Source organism: Ranitomeya variabilis, chromosome 3 (genome assembly GCF_051348905.1).
Source record: "Ranitomeya variabilis isolate aRanVar5 chromosome 3, aRanVar5.hap1, whole genome shotgun sequence".
NCBI classification, from domain to species: Eukaryota; Metazoa; Chordata; class Amphibia; order Anura; family Dendrobatidae; genus Ranitomeya; species Ranitomeya variabilis.
This window is the reverse complement of record NC_135234.1, coordinates 406,735,524-406,758,064: the sequence shown is the minus strand read 5'-3', so window position 1 is coordinate 406,758,064 and position 22,541 is coordinate 406,735,524. Positions and strand designations below refer to the sequence as shown.

General features: G+C 40.3%; 1 protein-coding gene across 10 annotated transcripts in view; it reads left to right on the top strand.

Annotated features, from left to right (window-relative positions):
* The window catches only part of BCAS3 (BCAS3 microtubule associated cell migration factor), a 1,590,540-nt gene that overhangs the window by 678,959 nt on the left and 889,040 nt on the right, over nucleotides 1-22,541 (top strand). For all 10 annotated transcript variants that reach the window (XM_077296228.1, XM_077296227.1, XM_077296225.1 and 7 more), the window contains one exon: nucleotides 15,242-15,392. In XM_077296228.1, the coding sequence (XP_077152343.1) occupies nucleotides 15,242-15,392 (151 nt within the window). The remainder of the gene's footprint in view (nucleotides 1-15,241; nucleotides 15,393-22,541) is intronic.

Here is a 22,541-nt window from a genome sequence, read left to right as displayed (position 1 = left end):
ATCCTTACTGCACACCATATGTAAAAGAAGCCTGGCAGAGGATGTGACAATGTATGTTAGCAGACACCATCGTTTACTGCTTAGAAATCAGTGGTGATGCTGGTCCCTTTCACTGTTACATGCCTGCCTCTTTTCAGTCTGCCATTTAAACACATTAACTGTCAACACTCCCTTTTTTCTAAATTATTTGAAGCCCTTATCATTATATAATTTGTAGACAAAATACTTTTTTAGGAACAAATATTATTTATGTAAATGGAAAATAGTCGAGTTGCTAAGACAATTATTTCTGGACCTCAAAGTCGTTATGGTCGGGATAAAATTGTTGGCTTTGGTAGCCAGTTTTGAAGAAAAAGGTTGCTGCTTGCTCAAATGTCTGATTGTTAGTTGTGCTATATCCCCAAGTCTAGAATAACGACTGCATAGAATATATCAAACTTCCAGGTCAGAAGAACTTGCCAGTTTGGAATCAGGAACATGCATCAAATATCTTCTTTTTGGAAATCCTGGAAGGAGGTTCCTAAATTCTTTACTAATTCTGCCTTGTGCCCTTTACTCCTTATTGATCTGATACTTATTTGCACTCGTTAGCTTATGTAGTTAATCAATTAACATAATTACTTTGGCAATTTTAATTACATAAATCATGCTTTCCATTACATGTAATTTTTTTCTTCATTTTAATATGATAACTTATACAATCTTAAATAACATTGGTTTGCACTCAGATCAATGTTGGTCTATGGGGCTGTGCACATGTCTGATTTTGTCCTCAGACTGCGTCAGTCCTAGGAAGACATCAGTGTGTGCCTAAGCTTGATCCAATATTAGGATCTCACTCGGCCATGCAAATTCAATAAATCCGTTTAAACCATCTGACTACAGTCAGATGTTATCTTTGTGTAGTCTCATTTCGATAGCCTCACAGAATGGAGAATGAGAAATGTTTTTCTCCATCTTCTCCTCACCTGAGAAAATCTGATCACACTATGTTCACATTCTGATTAGAGTTTGATCAGAGTGTACTTTGCATAATCGACCCGATGTTCTCAGATGAGAGAATACACGGTCATTTGCACCTAGAGTCATGCTGAGCTCTGTTCAACCTCACCCACACTACTAGCCTTAAATAATATAGATAGCAAAAGGCCGAAAAAAGACATTTGTCCGTCCAGTTCTTCCTATATTCTGTCAGAATAAATCCCCAGATCTAAGTCCTTCACTGTAAGATACAATATTGTTATACTCCAGGAAGACATCCAGGCCTCTCTTGAACCCCTCGACTGAGTTCGCCATCACCACCTCCTCTGGCAAGGAATTCCAGATTTTCTCTGCCCTAACAGTAAAGAATCCTCTTCTATGTTGGTGGAAAAACTTTCTCTCCTCCAGACTCAGAGAATGCCCCCCTTGTGAACATCACCTTCCTTGCTATATACAGATCCTCAGAGAGATATTTGTATTGTCCCCTTATATACTTATACATGGTTATTAGATCGCCCCTCAGTCGTCTTTTTTCTAGACTAAATAATCCTAATTTTGCTAATTCTCTGGGTATTGTAGTTCCTCCATCCCCTTTATTAATTTTGTTGCCCTCCTTTGTACTCTCTCTAGTTCCATTATATCCTTCCTGAGCATCGGTGCCCAAAACTGTACACAGTGCTCCATGTGCGGTCTAACCATAGATTTGTACAGAGGGAGTATAATGCTCTCATCATGTGTATCCAGACCTCTTTTAATGCACCCCATGATCCTGTTTGCCTTGGCAGCTGCTGCCTGGCACTGGCTGCTTCCAGGTAAGTTTATCATTAACTAGGATCCCCAAGTGCTTCTCCATGTCAGATTTACCCAGTAGTTTCCCATTCAGTGTGTAATGGTGATATTGATTCCTTCTTCCCATGTGTATAACCTTACATTTATCATTGTTAAACCACATCTGCCACCTTTCAGCCCAAGTTTCCAACTTATCCAGATCCATCTGCAGCAGAATACTATCTTCTTTTGTATTGACTGCTTTACATAGTTTTGTATCATCTGCAAATATTGATATTTTACTGCGTAAACCTTCTACCAGATAATTAATAAATATGTTGAAGAGAATAGGTCCTAACACCGACCCCTGCGGTACCCCACTGGTCATAGCTACCCAGTTAGAGAATATACCATTTATAATCACCCTCTGCTTTCTATCACTAAGCCAGTTACTTGCCCATCTACACACATTTTCCCCCAGACCAAGCATTCTCATTTTGTTTACCAACCTCTTGTGCGGCACAGTATCAAGCGCTTTGGAAAAATCAAGATATACCACTTCCAATGACTCACCTTGGTCCAGTCTATAGCTTACCTCTTCATAAAAGTTGATTAGCAACTGATTGTCAATTTTCTGTGTACACTGTGCATAGACAGAAAGCTGCAAAAATAACTTGTGAATATTGGAGACTATATGGCAGCATGTTTACTAGTACTGTAGTGATAAAATCAGCTGGAGATTATCATAACAGTAGCATTTAGCCCAGTAAGTGTTGGAATCAGGGTCTCTCTCTATTATGCTGTTTTCAGATTAGGTAGCAAAAACCTGTTGACAGATTCTTTTTAACAATTTATATTCAATGGATGAAGTTTAACCCATTGCCCACATCGGACGTAATAATACGCTGATGTCAGACACCCTCCCTTTGATGTAGGCTCCAGTGGTGAGCCTACACCTTTTCCGGCACATGTCGGCTATTTGGAACAGCTGACATGTGCCGCTAACAGCCTTGGTAGGAATCGCAATCCTCCTGCTGCTGTTAACCCGTTAAATGCAGCTGTCAAACTCTGACATCAGCATTTAACACGCACTTTCGGCAAGCGCGCCGGAAATTTCGACCATCGGCGCCCGTGTCACATGACCGTGTGTTGTCGAAGGGTTAGCATGACAACCAGAGGTCACCTGCAGACTTCTATGGTCGTCACTGCTGGATTGCTATGAGCGCCATAGTAAGTCAGCAATTCTGCTACATACAGGAGATCTGATCATCACCTATATGTAGCAGAGCTGATCGGGTTATGGCAGCTTCTAGTCTCCCATGGAGACTATTGAAGCATGCAAAAAGTAAAAAAATAAAGTTTTTAAAAATATAAAAGTTCAAATCACCCCCTTTTTCCCCATTCAAAATAAAACAATAAAAAAAAAATGTACACATATTTGGTATCGCCACGTTCAGAATCACCCTATCTATCAATATATAAAAAAAGAATTAACTCTTTCGCTAAACGGCGTAATGAGAAAAAAGCTCAAAACGCCAGTATTGGGGTTTTTTTTGGTCGCCACAACATTGTATTAAAATGCAATAACGGGCAATCAAAAAATTATATCTACACCAAAATGGTATCTTTAAAAACGTCAGCTCGGCATGCAAAACATAAGCCCTCAATCAACCCAAGATCACTAAAAATTGAAACGCTACTGATATCTGAAAATGGTGCAATTTTTTTCTTTTTAACGAACTTTGGAATTTTTTTTCGCCGCTTAGATAAGAAAAGATCCTAGACATATTTGGTGTCTATGAACTCGTAGTGACCTGGAGAATCATAATAGCAGATCAGTTTTAGCATTTAGTGAACATAGTAAAAAAGGAAAACGAAAAACAATTGTGGAATTGCACTTTTTTTGCAATTTCACCGCACTTTGAATTTTTTCACGTTTCCCAGTGTTAAAAACAATGGTGTCGATCAAAAGTACAACTCATCCCGCCAAAAAACAAGCCCTTACATGGACATATTGACCAAAAAATAGAAAAGTTATGGCTCTGGGAAGAAGGGGAGCAAAAAACGAAAATGCAAAAACGAAAATACCTCCGGTCATGAAGGGGGTAAGGCTCCTTAGTATATAGTGCCAGGTGTCAATTACATTTCTCTCTTGTCCTATCAGCTTGCAGAGGCAAAGAATAGTTGTGCTCTTGTAAGAGACATAAGGAACATGAAGCTTGCACCAACCCTTCTCTAGGATAAAAACCTGGTTCTCAGTATTTGCTCTACTAGCTCGCTCGTGCGCTCGCACACACACACACTATTTATTACAGAGCTGTCATATTTATTACTATATTTTTAGTTATCTTTTTACTATATTATTATTTCATACTATTTTCTCTCTTGCTGTGTCTTATGACTTTCTCTTGAACTGTGGTATAAATGCTCCTATCATCTCTGTGCACCTGGCAAGAAGACATGCAGTTTCTGCTGCACTTGTAACCCTTTTTTTTAACTGCAAACTGAAAAACTCCTTTTTACCTGAAATAAACTTTCTGCGGGCTAGCAAATTTCCTATGATTTCCTTTAGTACATTATAATAACAGTGTAACCATCGCAATTACCTGCAATCATCCCCTGGTTATACGAGTAATTGCAGAATTGTTGTAATTTGAAAATAATTTCTATCCGCTGTCGTCCTCTGTCATGTGCAGCTCTCACTATTTACTTTCTTCTGTGTCTTGTGGGACAACTGAATCCTTTAGAAGCGCTTCAGACAAGCACTGTGAAAACCATTAAACTTTCACCTGGGCCTAAATCATTAACAAACAAGTGTAATGTCAACATGCCATAATTATTGCAATGGTTAAAGTTTTACTTGGGAATTTAGGCACTTTATGTGTGTTTTCTTAAGAGTTACACATACTTATTTGCGCGTAATGTGGACTAACACACAGGTATTTAAACAGTAATTACGCTGCTACAACATTTTTCATTTAGATCCGTCTGCCTCAATCTCTGTGCCTTCAATCTATGCTTGGTCCCTTATCCAATGTTTACTTTATTTTTATATAGTTTTTCTCTGCATTTTAGAATTCTCACTTTTTAACAGAAATCTACAAACTTACTTTTTTTTTTATAAAGAAGCATAGAAGCTTTTTTTTTTTTTTTTTTGAAGATACAAATTCATTAAGGGAACTTTCCTGCCTTCTTCCTTTGGCTGTTTTCTTTCCATTTCGAGTACCATTATGGTATTCCAGGCAGCTTCCTGTGAGAAATCCATTTCTATGCTGTTATTCTTCCTTGTAAAAAGGTGGCTGTGCTGGGGGTGTAGCCGTTTTGAAATTTTAAGAACCCTCTTGAAGCCAGGATTGTGTGGATCAGGCCTGGGATTTCTGTAATATGTACTGAAGAATGTACCAGTTATTTAGGAACTTAATTCCCAATATGGTTCCTCTTTGATTAAGGACAAAAGCCAACATCTCATGGCATTATTGCAAACCCAAAAACTAGTTAATGATCTAAACTCTTTAACTCACTGTTTCTTGACTATTTAAAGTACTTTGATTTTATTACAGGCCGGTTCATTCAGGGCTTTTTCTTTCACATTTTTCTCCGTTTCTTTCTTCTCTGTGCTTTTCTTTCCCTCCATCCTGTGTAATTTGTAGCTCATTTCCTCTTCTGTCTGGGGGCTGAAAGGTTGTGAGTGGCTAACAATGGCTAGAGCAAGAGTTCTTGAGATGAGCAGCATCCATGTTTAGTGCTCAAAAGGTTAAACGGTGTTAGACTGTTTGGAAAACAGATTTTATTCATGGCATTTAAATCATGAAATAATCCTCACTAATCAAAACCATCAATCTCGGCTTGTTTGTAATGCTGTTTTCTTTTTAATGAAAGGTTAGCTTAGATACAGCTCTTCTGTGTCTTGCATTATGTCCTTGCCATTTCTATAGAAGCACTTACCAGTATTGTTTTATTGCTTGCCTACTTTGGTTGCACTCCTAAATACTCTGTGTTATTGAAGCTGATCCCAAATGCACTAACCTTTTAGTTGATAATATTATTATTATTATTATTATTATTATTGTTGTTATTATTATATTATCATCAGTCAATACTTCCATTAATCTGTAGGTAAGGTTTCCAGATGAGCATGCGCATAAAAAATCCTTCTTTTGGATTACAGCTAGTTCTTCACTTGTAACCTTATTTGTCAAATTAGGTGATCATTTCCTATACAGAACTGCAAAACTGTGAGAGCAATAATTTGCACATAACTATATTGAATCTCTCAACTGACCTATCAGAACAAACAAAATTGGATCAATAATTGGAGATACACAATTATTTCCACTATTAAAGAGAAATTATTGGCACTGACTCTTGTTTCATGGTTATTGTCATGGATTGGACAGAGTTAATGCCCTGCCCTCTCAGGGTTAATTGTTGTGGCCTCCTTTTGGATCTGGGAGGGATATTTATACCCATGCTGGACTAGGATTCACTGTCAGTTATACTTTCGTTTTGTCTGTGTGCCTGACCCAATGGTGTACATGTGCATACTGTGTTGTTTGTTTGCTCTCCGTGCTTGATCTGGTCTGTTTGATCCTCTCAGCTTCTCTGCTTTGTGTTTCTATTCATTTGCTTACTCGGCTTTCTGACCTCCGGCTTCCACCTGACTATCCTTCTGTCTCAACCTCCAGTACCTCGCTTATCCCCTGGTTATTGACTTTGGCATGTTTGACTACTCTCCGGCACCGTTCGCCTCCGGCACCTGGCTCCGTCCCTGGACACTCCCCCTCTGTCACATGGTTCAGGTCCTGCTTGCTACCCAGAGAGTTCTCCGCCATTCTGCTCTGGGCTCCATTACTGTGACGAGTAGCCTCCTGGCAGTATTTACACCCAGGAGCCTTGACATTATAACTGACCATACAGTCTCTTCCAGGTGGTTAGGTGAAACTTTAAAATGGATCCGGTACGGGCTCTTACGGAGAAGGTTAATGAGCTCTCCCAACTTATGCAGAAGCTGTCCATGGAGCAACAAGCCCTGGTTCACTCACACCAATGAGTGCAGAGAGATGTAGCTGGTGCTCTACAGGGTCCTGTTCCATTGGGGACTCGGGATGGGGACCCCACTGATGTATCGCTAGTGGACCCCGAACCACCAGTAAAGTTACCTGACAATTTTTCCGGGGATAAAAAATTGTTTCGAGTTTTTAAGGAGGGATGCAAGTTGTTTTTTGAGTTATGTCGCCGAGCTTGTAATGAAAAGCAGAGGGTGGGGATCATTATGTCCTTTTTAAGGGAGCTCCACAGGCATTGGCTTTCTCTCTCTCTCCCTCTGCTCCTGAACGTATGTATGTGAACCTGTTCTTAGAGGCTTTGGGACACATTAATGGCGAGCCTGATAGAGTGTGTCTGGCAGAGGATGAGGTGATTGTGACACAGGGGAGGCACTCAGCCAAATGGTTCTGCTCAGAGTTTAGACGCTGGACCGCTGAAGTATCCTGAAATGATGCTGCCCTGAGAGGGTTGTTCTGCAGGGACCTGTCCGACCGTTTACAGGACACTCTAGCATCACACTCTCCCCCAATACCCTGGAGGACACCATGACGCAGGCCGCACATTTTTCCTCACTTGCTAAAATTTTGCTTCAGGTGGAATTGGAACTTGCTGGCGGTCCTGTCATGACCACCACCTTTGTTGACTGCAGTTCTACCATTAACCTGATCGATGCCCAGGTGGTGACTTTTAATAAGATAGGGACAGTCAGGCTTAAGGATCCTGTTAAAATTGTGGCTATTGACTCATCTCCTCTCACCCACAACACACTTTGTTTCATGTCTGAAGTTTTTTCTCTGAAAGTGGGTTCTACTCATGTGGAAAAATTAAGTTGTTTTGTTCTAGATAATTTGCCTGCTTGGCTGGTACTAGGAATGCCTTGGCTTCAATGCCATAATCCTATCATTGATTGGGTGATGGGGGAGATCACTCAGTGGGGATGTAAGGATAACAGTATATGTTGTAACATGGTACCTTTTGTCACCCCTGTAAAATCTGTATCTGTGTTGTCTGTCGGTCTGGAGGGTATTCTGGAATACCTGAAAGACTTTGAAGATGTGTTTTCCAAAAGCGAGGCTGAGGCACTTCCACCACATAGACCTTTCGATTGTGCCATTGATGTAGTTCCAGGAGCCAAGTTACCCAAGGCTCGCCTGTTTAGTTTGTTCGGGCCTGAGCATCAAGCCATGAAAGGAGTACATAGGAGACAGTCTCCGCAAGGGGCATATTCGGCCTTCTGTTTCACCCGTGGCAGCGGGGTTCTTTTTCGTAAAAAAGACCGATGGTGGTTTATGGCCATGCCTCGACTTTCAGGAACTTAACAAGACTACGATAAAAAACAGATACCCTCTTCCCCTGATCCCCGATTTATGTAACCAACTCACTGGGGCCAAATGGTTCTCCAAGCTCGATTTGCGAGGGGCTTATATAACCTTTTAAGGGTCCAGGAAGGGGGTGAATGTTAAAACAGCATTCCTGACGACTGAGGAGCTGTTTGAAAACTTAGTTATGCCCTTTGTCTCCCTCCTTCCAGGGGCAACTCAGTGGTATGGGTGGTGGTGGAAAGGTTCTCCAAACAAACCTTGGCCTACTTATTTATACAGATTGTCATTCGGTTACATGGAGTGCCTGTGAATGTGGTGTCGGCCAGAGGTGTGCAGTTTTTGGCCATGTTTTGGAGGGCTTTTTGTAAGAAGCTGGGGATTACGCTGTCTTTCTCCTCTGCCTATCATCCGGAGTCTAATGGACAGACTGAACGCATGAACCAATCCTTGGAGCAAATTTGGAGATGCCTGGCCTCTTCCAGGACTGGTGTGAGGTATTGCCCATGGCAGAATTTGCGTTCAACTCTCATGTGAGTCAGTCCACTGGAAAATCTCCCTTTCAGGTCATCTATGGGTTTGACCCACATTTTGGGGAATTTTCCCGCATGGATTCAGGTTGTCCTGAGTTAAATGCATGTTTGAGAACTCTTTGGAAGGAGGTTCAGACGAACATCTCTAAAGCCCAGAAAAAGTACAAATGATTTTCAGACAAGAGGAGAGGGCCAGGTCCGGCATTTGTAGTAGGGGAGAAGGTGTGGTTATCCACCCATAATGTCAAGCTTAAGATATCCTCTATGAAGCTGTGCCCCAAGTTTATTGGTCCACACAAAATTGTGGAGGTAGTCAATCCAGTGGCCTATAGACTACAGCTGCCCACCTCCTTCAAAATATCTGATGTCTTCCACAGGTCCCTGTTAAAACCAGTTGGGATGGTTAGGAAAGATTCCTCGTCCGATACTCTGCCAGTATTGGTAGTGGGACAGCTGGAGTATGAGGTAGGGCGCATCATTGACTCTCGATGGGTGCGCCAGAAGCTCCAGTATCTGATACATTGGAAAGGATATTCTCTTGAGGATCGGTCATGGGTCCTGGCCAGTTCGGTGCACGTCCATCGTCTGATGCGGGCCTTCCATGCCAGATATCCAGAGAAGCCTGGGGGTCCAGTGGCCCCCTGTTAAGAGGGGGGTACTGTCATGGTTTGGACAGGGTTAAATCCCTCCCCTCTCAGGGTTAATTGCTGTGGCCTCTTTTTGGATCTGGGAGGGATATTTATGCCCACACTGGACTGGGATTCTCTGTCAGTTATACTTTTGTTTTGTTTGTGCCTGACCCCCGGAGTGCGTGTGCTTACTGTGTTGTTTGTTTGCTCTCCGTGCTTGATCTGGTCAGTTTGATCCTCTCGGCTTCTCTGCTTTGTGTTTCTATTCATTTGCTTACTTAGCTTTCTGACCTCCGGCTTTCACCTGACTATCCTTCTGTTTCTCCCTCCAGTACCTCGCTTGTCCCCTGTTTATTGACCACGGCTCATTTGACTACTCTCCGGCGCCGTTCGTCTCCGGCGCCGTTCGCCTCCGGCACCTGGTTCCGCCCCTGGCCACTCCCCCTCTGTCACATGGTTCAGGTCCTGCTTGCTACCCGGTGAGTTGTCTGCTGTTCTGCTCTGGGCTCACTTACTGCGGCGAGTAGCCTCCCGGCAGTAGTTACACCCGGGAGCCTTGACAGTTATCTGTTATTTTGCTTTCTAAAGAGCAGTTTGGTCAGAGTTATTAAGGTTTACGTTGTGCCTCACTCCATGTAGATGATGCGGTAAATAGTTGTTCTTACTTTGAAAGCTTTATTAAAGGTCCATCAACGTGTTTTAGGGTCACACTGACCCCCTTCTTCAGAAAGTAGATATGTAAATCCAAAAAGGTGACAAATAGTGTCGATATTGACTTTTAGGATTGGTACTTCCTATTGGTGGCGCTAGATTTCTAGTCCTCTTCCTCTCTGAAGAGGCTATTTGCATATGTCAGGGATAGTCATGTTAGTTCATTCAAGACCTGTCACAAAAGTGGATAGTATTGAGGACACTAGGGTCTGGTCGTGATTCCATTGCAGACTGATATTGCTTGATAGGTAAAGAAATCATGTTAAACGTATCTAACGAATGAAAAGAACCTTTTCTTCCATTTTTGTTACATTGAAACAGTGAAAATGGAACATAAAAATTGCACATGCATATTAAAATTGCATAGACCAAATATAGTTTAAAAATGAATTAAATTACACAACAGAAAAAAAAGGAATGACATCATGTTTAACAGAATACAATATAAAAAATGTACAATGGATCTTCTTGCATTAAAAGTCTAATATTGGTAAAGGGGTTGGTATGAATATGGTTCGGGAAATGTGCCATATAGCAGAAAAAATCTTTAACTTGGAGCCTAGCTACAGCTCCTAGTGTTAGTATGTTTTCCATAGCATGTTGTTTTGTCCCAGCTTTCACATGTTTGAGACACAATGCACCATGGAAAAAAAATAATAAATATAATATTTTATCTACACTAGCATATGAAACCTACATTGAATTTTTGTAAAATGCAGTTTGTATCACCAGTGGTAATACTCAAGTTAAAAAGATATGTGTTCACAGTAGAGGTATATGGATCAAGATGTTTGAAAGAGATTATGTTGGAAGAAAAAATGCCAAAAATGCATAAAATTTATTTTGCTCCATGTTATTCTTGGTGCAAAACTAGTGGATATATGAACAATGGATTAACTAGTTCACAATAGAGCATAGGAAAATGTATTTAAATAAAGATGGAAAAAGATACTATGTGGGAGACATCAACTCAGAACCAAGTCAAGTTGTGGCTTACTAGGTTAGCATGGGACCCCAAAGTCTTCTGTTTTGGTACATTCAATGCAATTCAGTCCCTGACTCACAATACTGACAAAGTTTGTATTGTATTTCATAATTACCTATTGACTGTCAACTAACATCTAGCTGCAATTCTTTTGCTGGAAAAAGAGAAAAAAAAAATAATATTCACAAATTCTGTGTTTAACCCTCACCCCCCAAAAAACAAACAAAAACAAAAAAAAACAAAACAAAACACAAAAACAAACAAACAAAAATACTATGTGTGAAAGAACCCTTATCCCTATTTTTAGAGACAATCATTAATTTTACCAAGTACACTGTTAATAATTTCTCACGCAAAACAAGAAGTCTGCTATTGTTTTTGATGTTTTGCAAGTTTTTAAAGTTTTTGATTACAAAACATAATTCTGAGCATTTGTTATATTGCAGGAAAGATTAATTAAATACTGTATATGTGTGTATGCAACCCAATAAATTAATGAATAACCTTGGAATAAAAACCTAGTTGTTTGGTCTGAAAAAACATGGGCTAAAGTTCTCACTACGTGGATTTTTGGAGTGCTGCCTCCTTCATTTTTGGGGGATAATTTGTTGTGGATTAATGGATCAAATCTCAAGGATTGCACCCGCACCTACAAATTATCACAGTGCTGTTTTAGTCTTTGTATGCATATGTGTGTGTCCATGAATTATATATATATATATATATATATATATATATATATATATATATATATATATATATATATATACTAGATGATGACCCGATTCTAACGCATCGGGTATTCTAGGATATGCATGTCCACGTAGTATATTGCACAGCCCACGTAGTATATTGCCCAGCCACGTAGTATATTGCCCAAGGACGTAGTATATTGCCCAAGCACGTAGTATATTGCCCAGCCACGTAGTATATTGCCCAGCCACGTAGTATATTCCCCAGTCACGTAGTATATTGCCCAGTGACGTAGTATATTGCCCAGCCACGTAGTGTATTGCCCAGTGACGTAGTATATTGCCCAGTGACGTAGTATACAGCACAGAGCCACGTAGTATATTGCACAGCTGCCCAGTGACGTAGTATATTGCCCAGCCACGTAGTATATTGCCCAGGTACGTAGTATATTGCCCAGTGACGTAGTATACAGCACAGAGCCACGTAGTATATTGCCCAGCCACGTAGTGTATTGCCCAGTGACGTAGTATATTGCCCAGTGACGTAGTATACAGCACAGAGCCACGTAGTATATTGCACAGCGACGTAGTATACAGCACAGAGCCACATAGTATATTGCACAGCGACGTAGTATACAGCACAGAGCCACGTAGTATATTGCCCAGCTACGTAGTATATTGCCCAGCCACAAATGTCACAGGTTAAAAAATAAAAAAATAAACATATACTCACCTTCCGAGGGCCCCTTGTAGTTCTGTCGCCTGTATGCGTTGCAGGCGGCAGCTTCCGGTCCCAGGGTGTGATGACGTCGTGGTCACATGACCATGACGTCATGACAGGTCCTTCTCGCGCAGGACCTATGATGACGTCGCGGTCACATGACCATGACGTCATACAAGGTCCTTCTCGCACAGGCGCGCAGGACCTATGATGACGTCGCGGTCACATGACCGTGACATCATGGCAGGTCCTTCTCGCATACCATCCTTGCCACCGGAACCTGCCGCTTGCATGGAGCGGTCACCGGAGCGTCGCGAGGAGCGGGAAAGGCGCCGGAAGGTGAGTAATGATTTTTTATTTTTTTATTATTTTTAACATTAGATGTTTTTACTATTGATGATGCATAGGCAGCATCAATAGTAAAAACTTGGTCACGCAGGGTTAATAGCGGCAGAAACGGAGTCAGTTACCCGTGGCATAACGCGGTCCGTTTCCGCTGGCATTAACCCTGTGTGAGCAGTGACTGCGGGGAGTATGGAGCGGGCGCCGGGCACTGACTGCAGGGGAGTAGGGAGGGACTAATCGGACTGTGGCCGTCGCTGATTGGTCGCGGCAGCCATGACAGGCAGCTGGCGAGACCAATCAGTGACTTGGATTCCATGACAGACAGAGGCCGCGACCAATGAATATCCGTGTCAAACAGACAGAAAGACGGAAGTGACCCTTAGACAATTATATAGTAGATATATATATATATATATATATATATATATATATATATATATATATATATATATATATATATATATATATATATATATATATATATATATATATACACACATACATTGAGGTATATTCCCTGAGGAACACATCAGCTTCCACCAAGAAGACTTTATAAAGCACTTTTTGCTATTTCTGTTTTGAGGATTTTTGAGCTAAGATCCTAGGAGGAATTTTCCACCTCCAACACAGGGCTGTGCTGTAATTTTTTATTGCCTAATATACATATATAAACATGCATTTTGAATTTGTTATTTTTACAAAATAGGACCTGTCTCTGGATCTGTGAAATGTTTTGAAGATATACAGTTTAAAAGTGTTGCCCGATACATACAGGTGTATCTCACAACATTAGAATATCATCAAAAAGTTAATTCATTTCAGTTCTTCAATACAAAAAGTGAAACTCATATATTAGTCATTACAAACAGAGTGATGCATTTCAAGTGTTTATTTCTGTTAATGTTGATGATTATGGCTTACAGCCAATGAAAACCCAAAAGTCATTATCTCAGTAAATTAGAATACTTTATAACACCAGCTTGAAAAATGATTTTAACATCCAAAATGTTGACCTACTGAAATGTATGTTCAGTAAATGCACTCAATACTTCACACTAGTCCTCAAGCAGCTTGGATTGTTTGTCTCTTCACTCTTCCTCCAGACTCTGATACCTTGATTTCTAAGGTCTAGTGTGAAGTATCCACAATCAATGATAGTTTGGGGAGCCATGTCATCTGCTGGTGTAGGTCCACTGCATTTTATCAAGACCAAAGTCAGTGCAGCCATCTACTAGGAAATTTAAGAGCACTTCATGATTCCTTTTGCCGACAAGTTTTTTGGAGATGGAAATTTCATTCTCCAGCATTACTTGGCACCCATCCACACTGCCAAAAGTGCCAGTACCTGGTTTAAAAACAACAGTATCACTGTGCTTGATTGGCCAGCAAACTCGCCTGACCTTAACCCCATAGAGAATCTATGGGGTATTGTCAAGAGGAAGATGAGAGACACCAGACCCAACAATGTAGACGAGCTGAAGGCTGCTGTCAAAGCAACCTGGGCTTCCATAACACCTCAGCAGTGTCACAGACTGATCACCTCCATGCCACGCCACATTGATGCAGTAATTGATGCAAAAGGAACCTCGACCAAGTATTGAGTGTATTTACTGAACATACATTTCAGTAGGCCAACATTTCGGATGTTAAAATCATTTTTTCAAGCCGGTGTTATAAATCATTCTAATTTACTGAGATAAGGATTTTTGGATTTTCATTGTCTGTAAGGCATAATCATCAATATTAACAGAAATAAACACTTGCAATAGATCACTTTGTTTGTAATGACTCTATCTAATGTATGAGTTTCACTTTTTGTATTGAAGAATTGAAATAAATGAACTTTTTGATGATATTCTAATTTTATGAGATGCACCTGTATAGTGCTCTTCATAAAATCTATTTTTAATCTGTAACCACTTTATAAATTTGCTTTATTTGAAAATTCCCTACTGTAATCCATATATAGATAAGCCCTATATCTGTTTTTTTATTTTACCTTACTTACTGTGCCGTTTCGTTTGAGGGGAGTCTCAAACAGAACATCACAGGAGGATGGTCCAGCAGTCACTTCTCTGCAGCTTCTATCACCCCTCCTGAGCAAGACTGTTACCAGAGGGCGGTGCTGCTGTCACTTACTACAGCCTCTTTCACTACTGTCCTCTGCAAATGTCCTTATTAATTTGTGGTGATGGAGACAGAGAGAAGAGACGGCAGTGCAGCAGCTTCTATCACTGCCACCACACTTCTGTCACCACCGCCATCCTGCTTCTGTCCCTACCACCTCTTTACTGAAATGAGACTCCCCTCAAATGAAGCATCACAGAAAAAAACATTTAGGGATTAGCTGTTTATGGATTACAGTAGATAATTTTCAAGTAAAGCAATTACAAAAGTGGTTGCTGATTTAAAATAAATATTTATAAAGGGCCTTATGTGTTGGACGTTGGACAACCTTTATAACTGTTTCTTGCAGCATCTTTCATCATGTTGTTTTGTTCTTATTGACAGGCAAGCTTAACAGTCAAGAAAACTACAATAATTTTACCAACAACAACCCAGGAAACCCACGATTGTCACCACTTCCCAGTCTGACTGTGGTGCTACCTCTCGTTCAAATAAAGCAGCCAATGACATTGGGGACTATTACAAAACGCACAGGGTAAGCATCGCAATCTCATTTATCTCTTCCTATAATCTATAACACTGAATATTTAATACAAAGGCTTCTGTGCTTGTAAGGTTTTATTTTAATGCCAGTAGCAATTTGTATTGAGTGTATTATGTTTTTAGTCCTATATGAACTAATTTACCCACTGAGTAGAACTACTAAGTTTTTGCAGCTAAATTAAAAATTTGGATTGTGTTTCATTCTGCAATGGGTAGTTTACAACTTGAGGACATTTGACTTGCATTTAATATAAGAATTGCTATTCACCATAGTAAAACTATTTAAACTAAAAGCAAATTCCATATATTGTTCCAAGGCTTCTGTCTGGGGAACCGCCAGGAGACCCCACAGATATCTCCCCACTGTTGTCAGATGTTCACGAACCAGCGCTTCAGCGCTTTATATCGTCAAGACAATTCCACAATTGGCTGGCGATTGATGGAGAATTCGTCTGCTTTCACTACTAAGCTGCATATTAGGGAGCTTACAGTGAAAGTACAGTATATACACATCTGATTATAACGCATAGGATATATATATATATATATATATACATATATATATATATTCTGGTACCTTCACCATCAAGCTTCCCAATAACCCACAAAAAACTAGCTGCCACCACCAATCATTTATACCGGCCACCTGAATACCCGACAGGTAACATGGGGTACAGTTTACAGAGCAAGAGGAATGGAGCTATTAATTTTTTTATATTTAATCTGGAAAAGCAGGCAGTGTTTCTACAAAAAAATATACAAAGATGGTACAAAATGGGATAAAACTAATACGGTATATACATTACAATCGCAGATGATAAAAGGGATATCAAAATAAATAGTACTAAACCTGTGTCACAGAAATGGCTTAAAGCTTAGCGGAGGGAAACACTCCTTAGAGCAATGGTACAGAATCGCAGAGCACTGTGTCTTTCAGAATTGACGAAAAATTAAAACACAAACTTTGATTTTTATTAGATCAAGTTTACGTGGAGGAGGTTTTAGGCCGGCCTTATGGTGATGTGAATGAATGTGTTATGTTTGTCACTTCGCCAATGAGGACAAAAATATATCTCCCATAAATATTGGATCAATGCAAACCCCAATACTCATCACTAACCACTTGCTCCAGAGTGTCTGAGATAATTACATTCAACAGATGAAGCCCCTGACTCAGAAAGTGTACCTCTCTGCTGAGTATAGGAATCCTAGTCTTGGTGGCTGGATCGCCGCAGATCCTCTGTTGTAATTACCTGTTCACGGCAGGAGGTCCTACTTCAATGAAACTTGAATTGTCAGCTCTTTCTCACTTCCTCAGTTATTATTATTCCCATAGTTTCAGTGTGAGGGTGCTATGTTCCCTCTCCGGAAATGTCTTTATGGATTTTACAATTTTTATCTATGACAGCCACATCTACATCTAGCCTGTACGCTCTCATTTAATCAGGTAGTGAGTAATGAAAAGGAAAGCTTTAACAGTGATCTTATGTATGCATTTGTAATATGCCACCTACCAACATGCTACTATCGTCCACTACTATGATATTGATGAGCTATCCTTAGGATACCCACACCAGTCACCTGTTACCAACTCCAGCAGCACCTGGGTGCAAGTAGTATATGGAGAGGTAAAGCAGATCAGCTCCTATTCATTTGGTAACTGCTGAGTAGCAGAGTGTCAGGTGTCGAACCCCCTCCAAGCTGATATTAATTACTATCCTAAGAATAGGTCATCAATATCATAGTAGTAGACTAATTCCTTAATATGCCAACATAAGGACTGAGTGGCCAGTAATCGTGGAACAAGCAGACATGTACTAAGGAGTGTTGTTATGACGAGTAACAATCTTTTTTTAATTTTTTATTTTGGAATGAAACAAAAACATAGCCAATATATAGATAAAGCAACAGATTAGGCATATTTTCCAAAACATCTGAAAGGTGAACAAGAATCCACATTGTGACCTCATTTCCTCTAATTTTCATATTAACATAGGAAGGAGGAGAGCGAAGAGAAAAGAGTAGAACTTCAGTCATGAAGAAAAAGAGTCTTAAGAGTAGACAGGGGGAGAAATGAAAGTGTGAATGAAAAACGAAAAAGGGGGGGGGATTGGGGTTGTGGATGTGGAGAGAGCCACCCTAATCTCGGCATTCATGCGAACTAAAACACAAATGACATTCAAGTCTGAGGGTCAAGTTGCACAAGGCTGCCATATTCACTGGAGCGCTTGAATTCCATCCAAGAGAACCAAGTTTTATAGAATACCTCATATCTACTGTAGAGAGAAGCCGTCAAGCCCTGCATGTACATTTAATCATTGACCTAAAGGTACCGTCACACTCAGCGACGCTGCAGCGATATAGACAACGAGCCGATCGCTGCAGCGTCGCTGTTTAGGTCGCTGTAGAGATGTCAAACACAGCAGCTCCACAACGATGCAGGAGCGATCCTGTGACGTAACGGTGACTCACTTATCGTTCTCACAGGTCTTTAGCTCCATGTAAAACATTGCAGGCATTGTTGCTTTTGCTGTCAAACACAACGATACACGCCGACCTGACGACCAAATAAAGTTCTGGACTTCTAGCTCCGACCAGCGTTATCACAGCGGGATCCAGATCGCTGCTGCGTGTCAAACACAACGAGATCGCTAACGCTGCAACGTCACGGATCGTTGTCGTTCTCGTTGTAAAGTTGCTGAGTGTGACGGTACCTTTAGAAATCCAGAGGAAAGGGCTAGGTCGATTAGCTTTCTTCCATAACAGCGGAATAGAAGCTCTGGCAACCAGCACTAAAAATCTTAGTAGACACTGTTTGTAAGAGGAAATGGAAGTAGAAGGAATAATTCAGGACCCATTTCAGATAAAATGCCTTTCACCTTAATCCAGATCGGTTGTATAACCAAACAGTGCCAAAAGATATGAAGGAAATTTCCCTCACTTGATCCACATCTCCAACACTTAGGGTCAATAGAGGCGAACATTTTGTTAACTTAAACAGAACCCTGTACCACCATGAAAGAAGTTTGAAATTCACTTCCTGAAACCGGGATTTTATGGAAGATTTATGCACCAATTTATCAATTTATAGCCATTCCATTTGTTCCATGGAGTGAGTGATGCCCAAGTCCTCTTCCCATTGTGTTTAAAATCTGGGGGAGGCTGATCCATTGGCTTAGAAAGCGCTGAGTGTACAGAGGAAATTGCATGACGAATCATCCTCTCACTCATACAAAGAGTTTCAAAAGCGGAAAGGGTTCATGTGTGTTGAGCGTAGTTTGGAAGGAAGCAAACAAAGTGACTAAGTTGGAGAGAACGCCATGTTCCTGGTGGCAAGGGGTCAATAATAGCTTGAAGTGCCTCTAATGAAGGCCAATCATTATCTATGCCAATCTGGAAGGCCCTAAACTTTCCCTGAGAGTTACAAAGTCTGAAAACAGGGTCTGACAGACCAGAGGAGAATTGCGGAGAGCCGATAATAGGCAATAAAGGAGATGGTATGGGAAGAAGGAGTATATGTATCTCTGGTCTGGATCTGCAGTAGAATGTAGCACTAATTGTAGGATGATATTTTGATAAGTTTGGGAAATGGAAGGTAGCCAGGGAAGAGCAGCTATAGTGACCTCTGAAAAGCTTTGTTCTATTTGTACCCATGGCTTCACCAAATTGAGCCTGCACCAATCTTTAATTCTAGACATATGAGTGAGTAACAATCCTAACCTAATTAGATGAGTAATATAGCCACTAATACATGTAACCACCGTAATATCCCAACTTTTATATACCACACAGAAAAATACTAAGCACTTATAGCAATAAATTGAACAATTAAAGGGGTTGTTCACCTCTGTGGACATTTTTATAATTGGGTTTCCTTGTAAAATGCCTTCTACAGTGCTTGTGTTGCAAAGTCTACTGCTGACTGCAGAATAGGATAAGTGAGAGGGAAACAAAGATCCTGTGAAAGCCAAACGGTGCAAAGTATTTCATGAAGCCAATTTGCAAAAATTATGTTTAGCCCATAATGCATGCATTTAAGTAAATCCATAAATAGCTGTCACAAAAGGTAGATTCCTTATACTCTTCTGTAACTAATGATGGATTATAAAAGCTAAAAATGGTGCTACATATAATATACTTTGTTACTTCGTGGGCTGATTAAACACCTTGCAATCATTATACCAAGTGTAAAATTCTATAGTTTCTTAGGCATAAATAGTTATATGTGGCGCTGAATTTTCTGTATCTGTGACTGTTCCTTTTATGATATTTCTGTGGAGGGGGCTTGAAATACAATATAGCTGTGAGACTTAAAGGCAATCTGTCAGCAGGTTTTTGCTATGTAATCTGAGATCAGCATGATGTAGGGTATAAAACACTGATTCCATCGATGTGTTACTTACTAGGCTAGTGTTGTTGTTTCAAATAACACTTTTTATTTATCAGCAGGAGATTATCACTACAGGACTAGGTGCTTCATGCCTACTGGTCAACTGCTGTGTGTAACCCCACCTCCACCACTGATTAGCAGCATTCTTTCAGTTTGCACAGAAAGCTGCCAATCAGTCTTGTGGGTGGGGTTTTTTAGAGCTCATCTTTTGAGCACTGTTGGATCTACAGCAGAAAATAACAGTGATTGTATCAAACTAACAGCATGAAGACCAGTAAGTGACACATTGCTGAAATCGTGGGTCTCAGCTCCTACATCCTGCTGCTCTCAGATTACGTAGCAAAGCCTGCTGACATATTCTCTTTAAAATGATTACAGTTTTAATGATTTTCAATGTTTCATATGCAGTACTACACTTATATGTTATTGCAGCAATTTACAAGAATTTCTACTATCACATTTTCAGTGGTCGCAGGGTTAACTTAGAATTATAAAATAAAAACTAAAATATCTGTAATAATAACTGCACAAAACTCAACAATAAATTATGAATTGGACACCAAGTTTTCTGAATAATTTGCACAACGGAAATGTAACGCTTGTTTCACCATTTTTTTAATTTGACACTTTATTTACATTGGTAAAACAGATTTGTGACCAGTAGCCGAGCCTTTGGCAATAGTTCTCCTTCACTGCCACCCAACCCAAGCCTGCAGCCTACTTTGTGTATACTGTTCAGTGTCTGCACAAGCTACATAGCCGCCAGAGAAGCCAATCACAGCACAAATCTTTCCCTCGAGGCTGCAAAATGATGATGTGATTTACATACAGAGCTGACACCATTCACTGATATGTGGAATATTTGTGAACTGCTTGTGACCCAATCCAAGTGGGGTTTCACAGAATCACATTTTTTGCATTTCATTCGGGCATACAGTCATATGTTTTTAACATTTTTTTACACATGCATTCTTTATATAGTCATCACTACAGTTATGACCGTATGGCAGAGAGAAAAAAATGATATCTTCAGTTTTCTTGTATGCATCTATTTTTATTTATATACGGTACGATTTTTATTATGATTGTGGACATAAGTCTGATAATAGGCAGCACGGTGACTCAGTGGATAGCACTGCAGCCTTGCAGCGCTGGGGTCCTGGATTGAAATCCCGCCAAGGACAACATCTGCAAGGAGTTTGTATGTTCTCCCCGTGTTTGCGTGGGTTTCCTCCTGGTGCACCGGTTTCCTCCCACATTCCAAAGACATACTGATAAGGAATGTAGATTGTGAGCCCCAATGGGGACAGTGATGATAACGTCTGTAAAGCGCTGTGGAACTAATGGCGCTGGCGCTATATAATTTAGTAAAATAAATAAACAAGAAGTAGGTTGTGAGACATATCAGCAGTACATATTAATGAATCATTAATGAATGATTATGTAAGAAGAAATAAACCCTGAAATTTTAATGGAATTTAATGAGGCTGTTTCCCTGTGTTTTTCACTGTACATGAGATTATAATGAGAATTTTAACATTAGCAAAACAGAAAAGGTACAGGATGTGCCTGATATGTTTACAAGAGAGGTCAAAAGATACTCTTCCAATATTAGTGCTGTGCATCAGCAGGGCGAAAAGTTATCTTAGTGATTCTGAGGTCATGGATCCATCCAGTAAGACTTCAGTAGCTCATTCATTCATGTGCATTTCTGTCTTTCACGTGGCAATGTGTCAACCTTTAGCATCCTGGCTGCCCTCTCTTTTTATGAAAAATGGATTGGGAAAGTAGAAGAGGTGAAAATCTAGGGCTTGAATGAGACAAACAGAGACTGAGCCTTTGCAGAAATCATTTATTTGGATACTCGCGTCTGACCACATCAGACTTATTGAAATTCATCCAATCCATATGTCTTCTCAAACAGGCCAAGTAGACAACTGGCCAAGATTGGTAAGTCTATAAATATCTGTGTTACAGACACACAGCAAATATAATAATCATTTTCCACACGCTCAGTAAGTAGTCTAACACCAGAGCCAAAATGTAATTAGTTTTCAGTTTAGAGCTGAGCCGTTTTCCCCTTAATACTGATTCAGCTTTAGAATTGGATATGAAATATTTCCATTTCTCTCCTACATCTGTCAGGAAACTGATGTGAATAAAGGATTTTCGCAGGGCATATATCCTGTTTGGATGGCTTAAACTTCCAAGTTCTCTGAGCTCACACACTGGGAACCTAGATGACCACATGATGAGAACACTTTGCATGTGTAGGAGCAGCATGTTCCTCCTCCTATTAAACTTTGGCAGTTCAACTTAATCACTTTCACGTCTCGTGGCCTAACTGTAACCAAACACGCTCTCGTGTTTGCAACTGGAAGGTCGCTTAGGGATAATTCAACATGTATAACAAACACCTCTTGATTTTATTTTCAGCGAACAGGCAGAAGATTGCTTGGCTCAACCCAAACTGTTGATTATTGTTGCCAAGCGTTCCGATGTAAACTGTGTAGTGTCTGTCTATCAATTTGTTTGTCTGTCAGTCTCTTTTTTATATGGTATATAAAATCTTTATCTTAAAGGGAACCTGTCACCTGAATTTGGCGGGACCAGTTTTGGGTCATATGGGCGGGGTTTTCAGGTGTTTGATTCACCCTTTTCTTACCCGCTGGCTGCATGCTGGCCGCAATATTGGATTGAAGTTCATTCTCTGTCCTCCGGAGTACACGCCTGCTCAAGGCAATCTTGCCT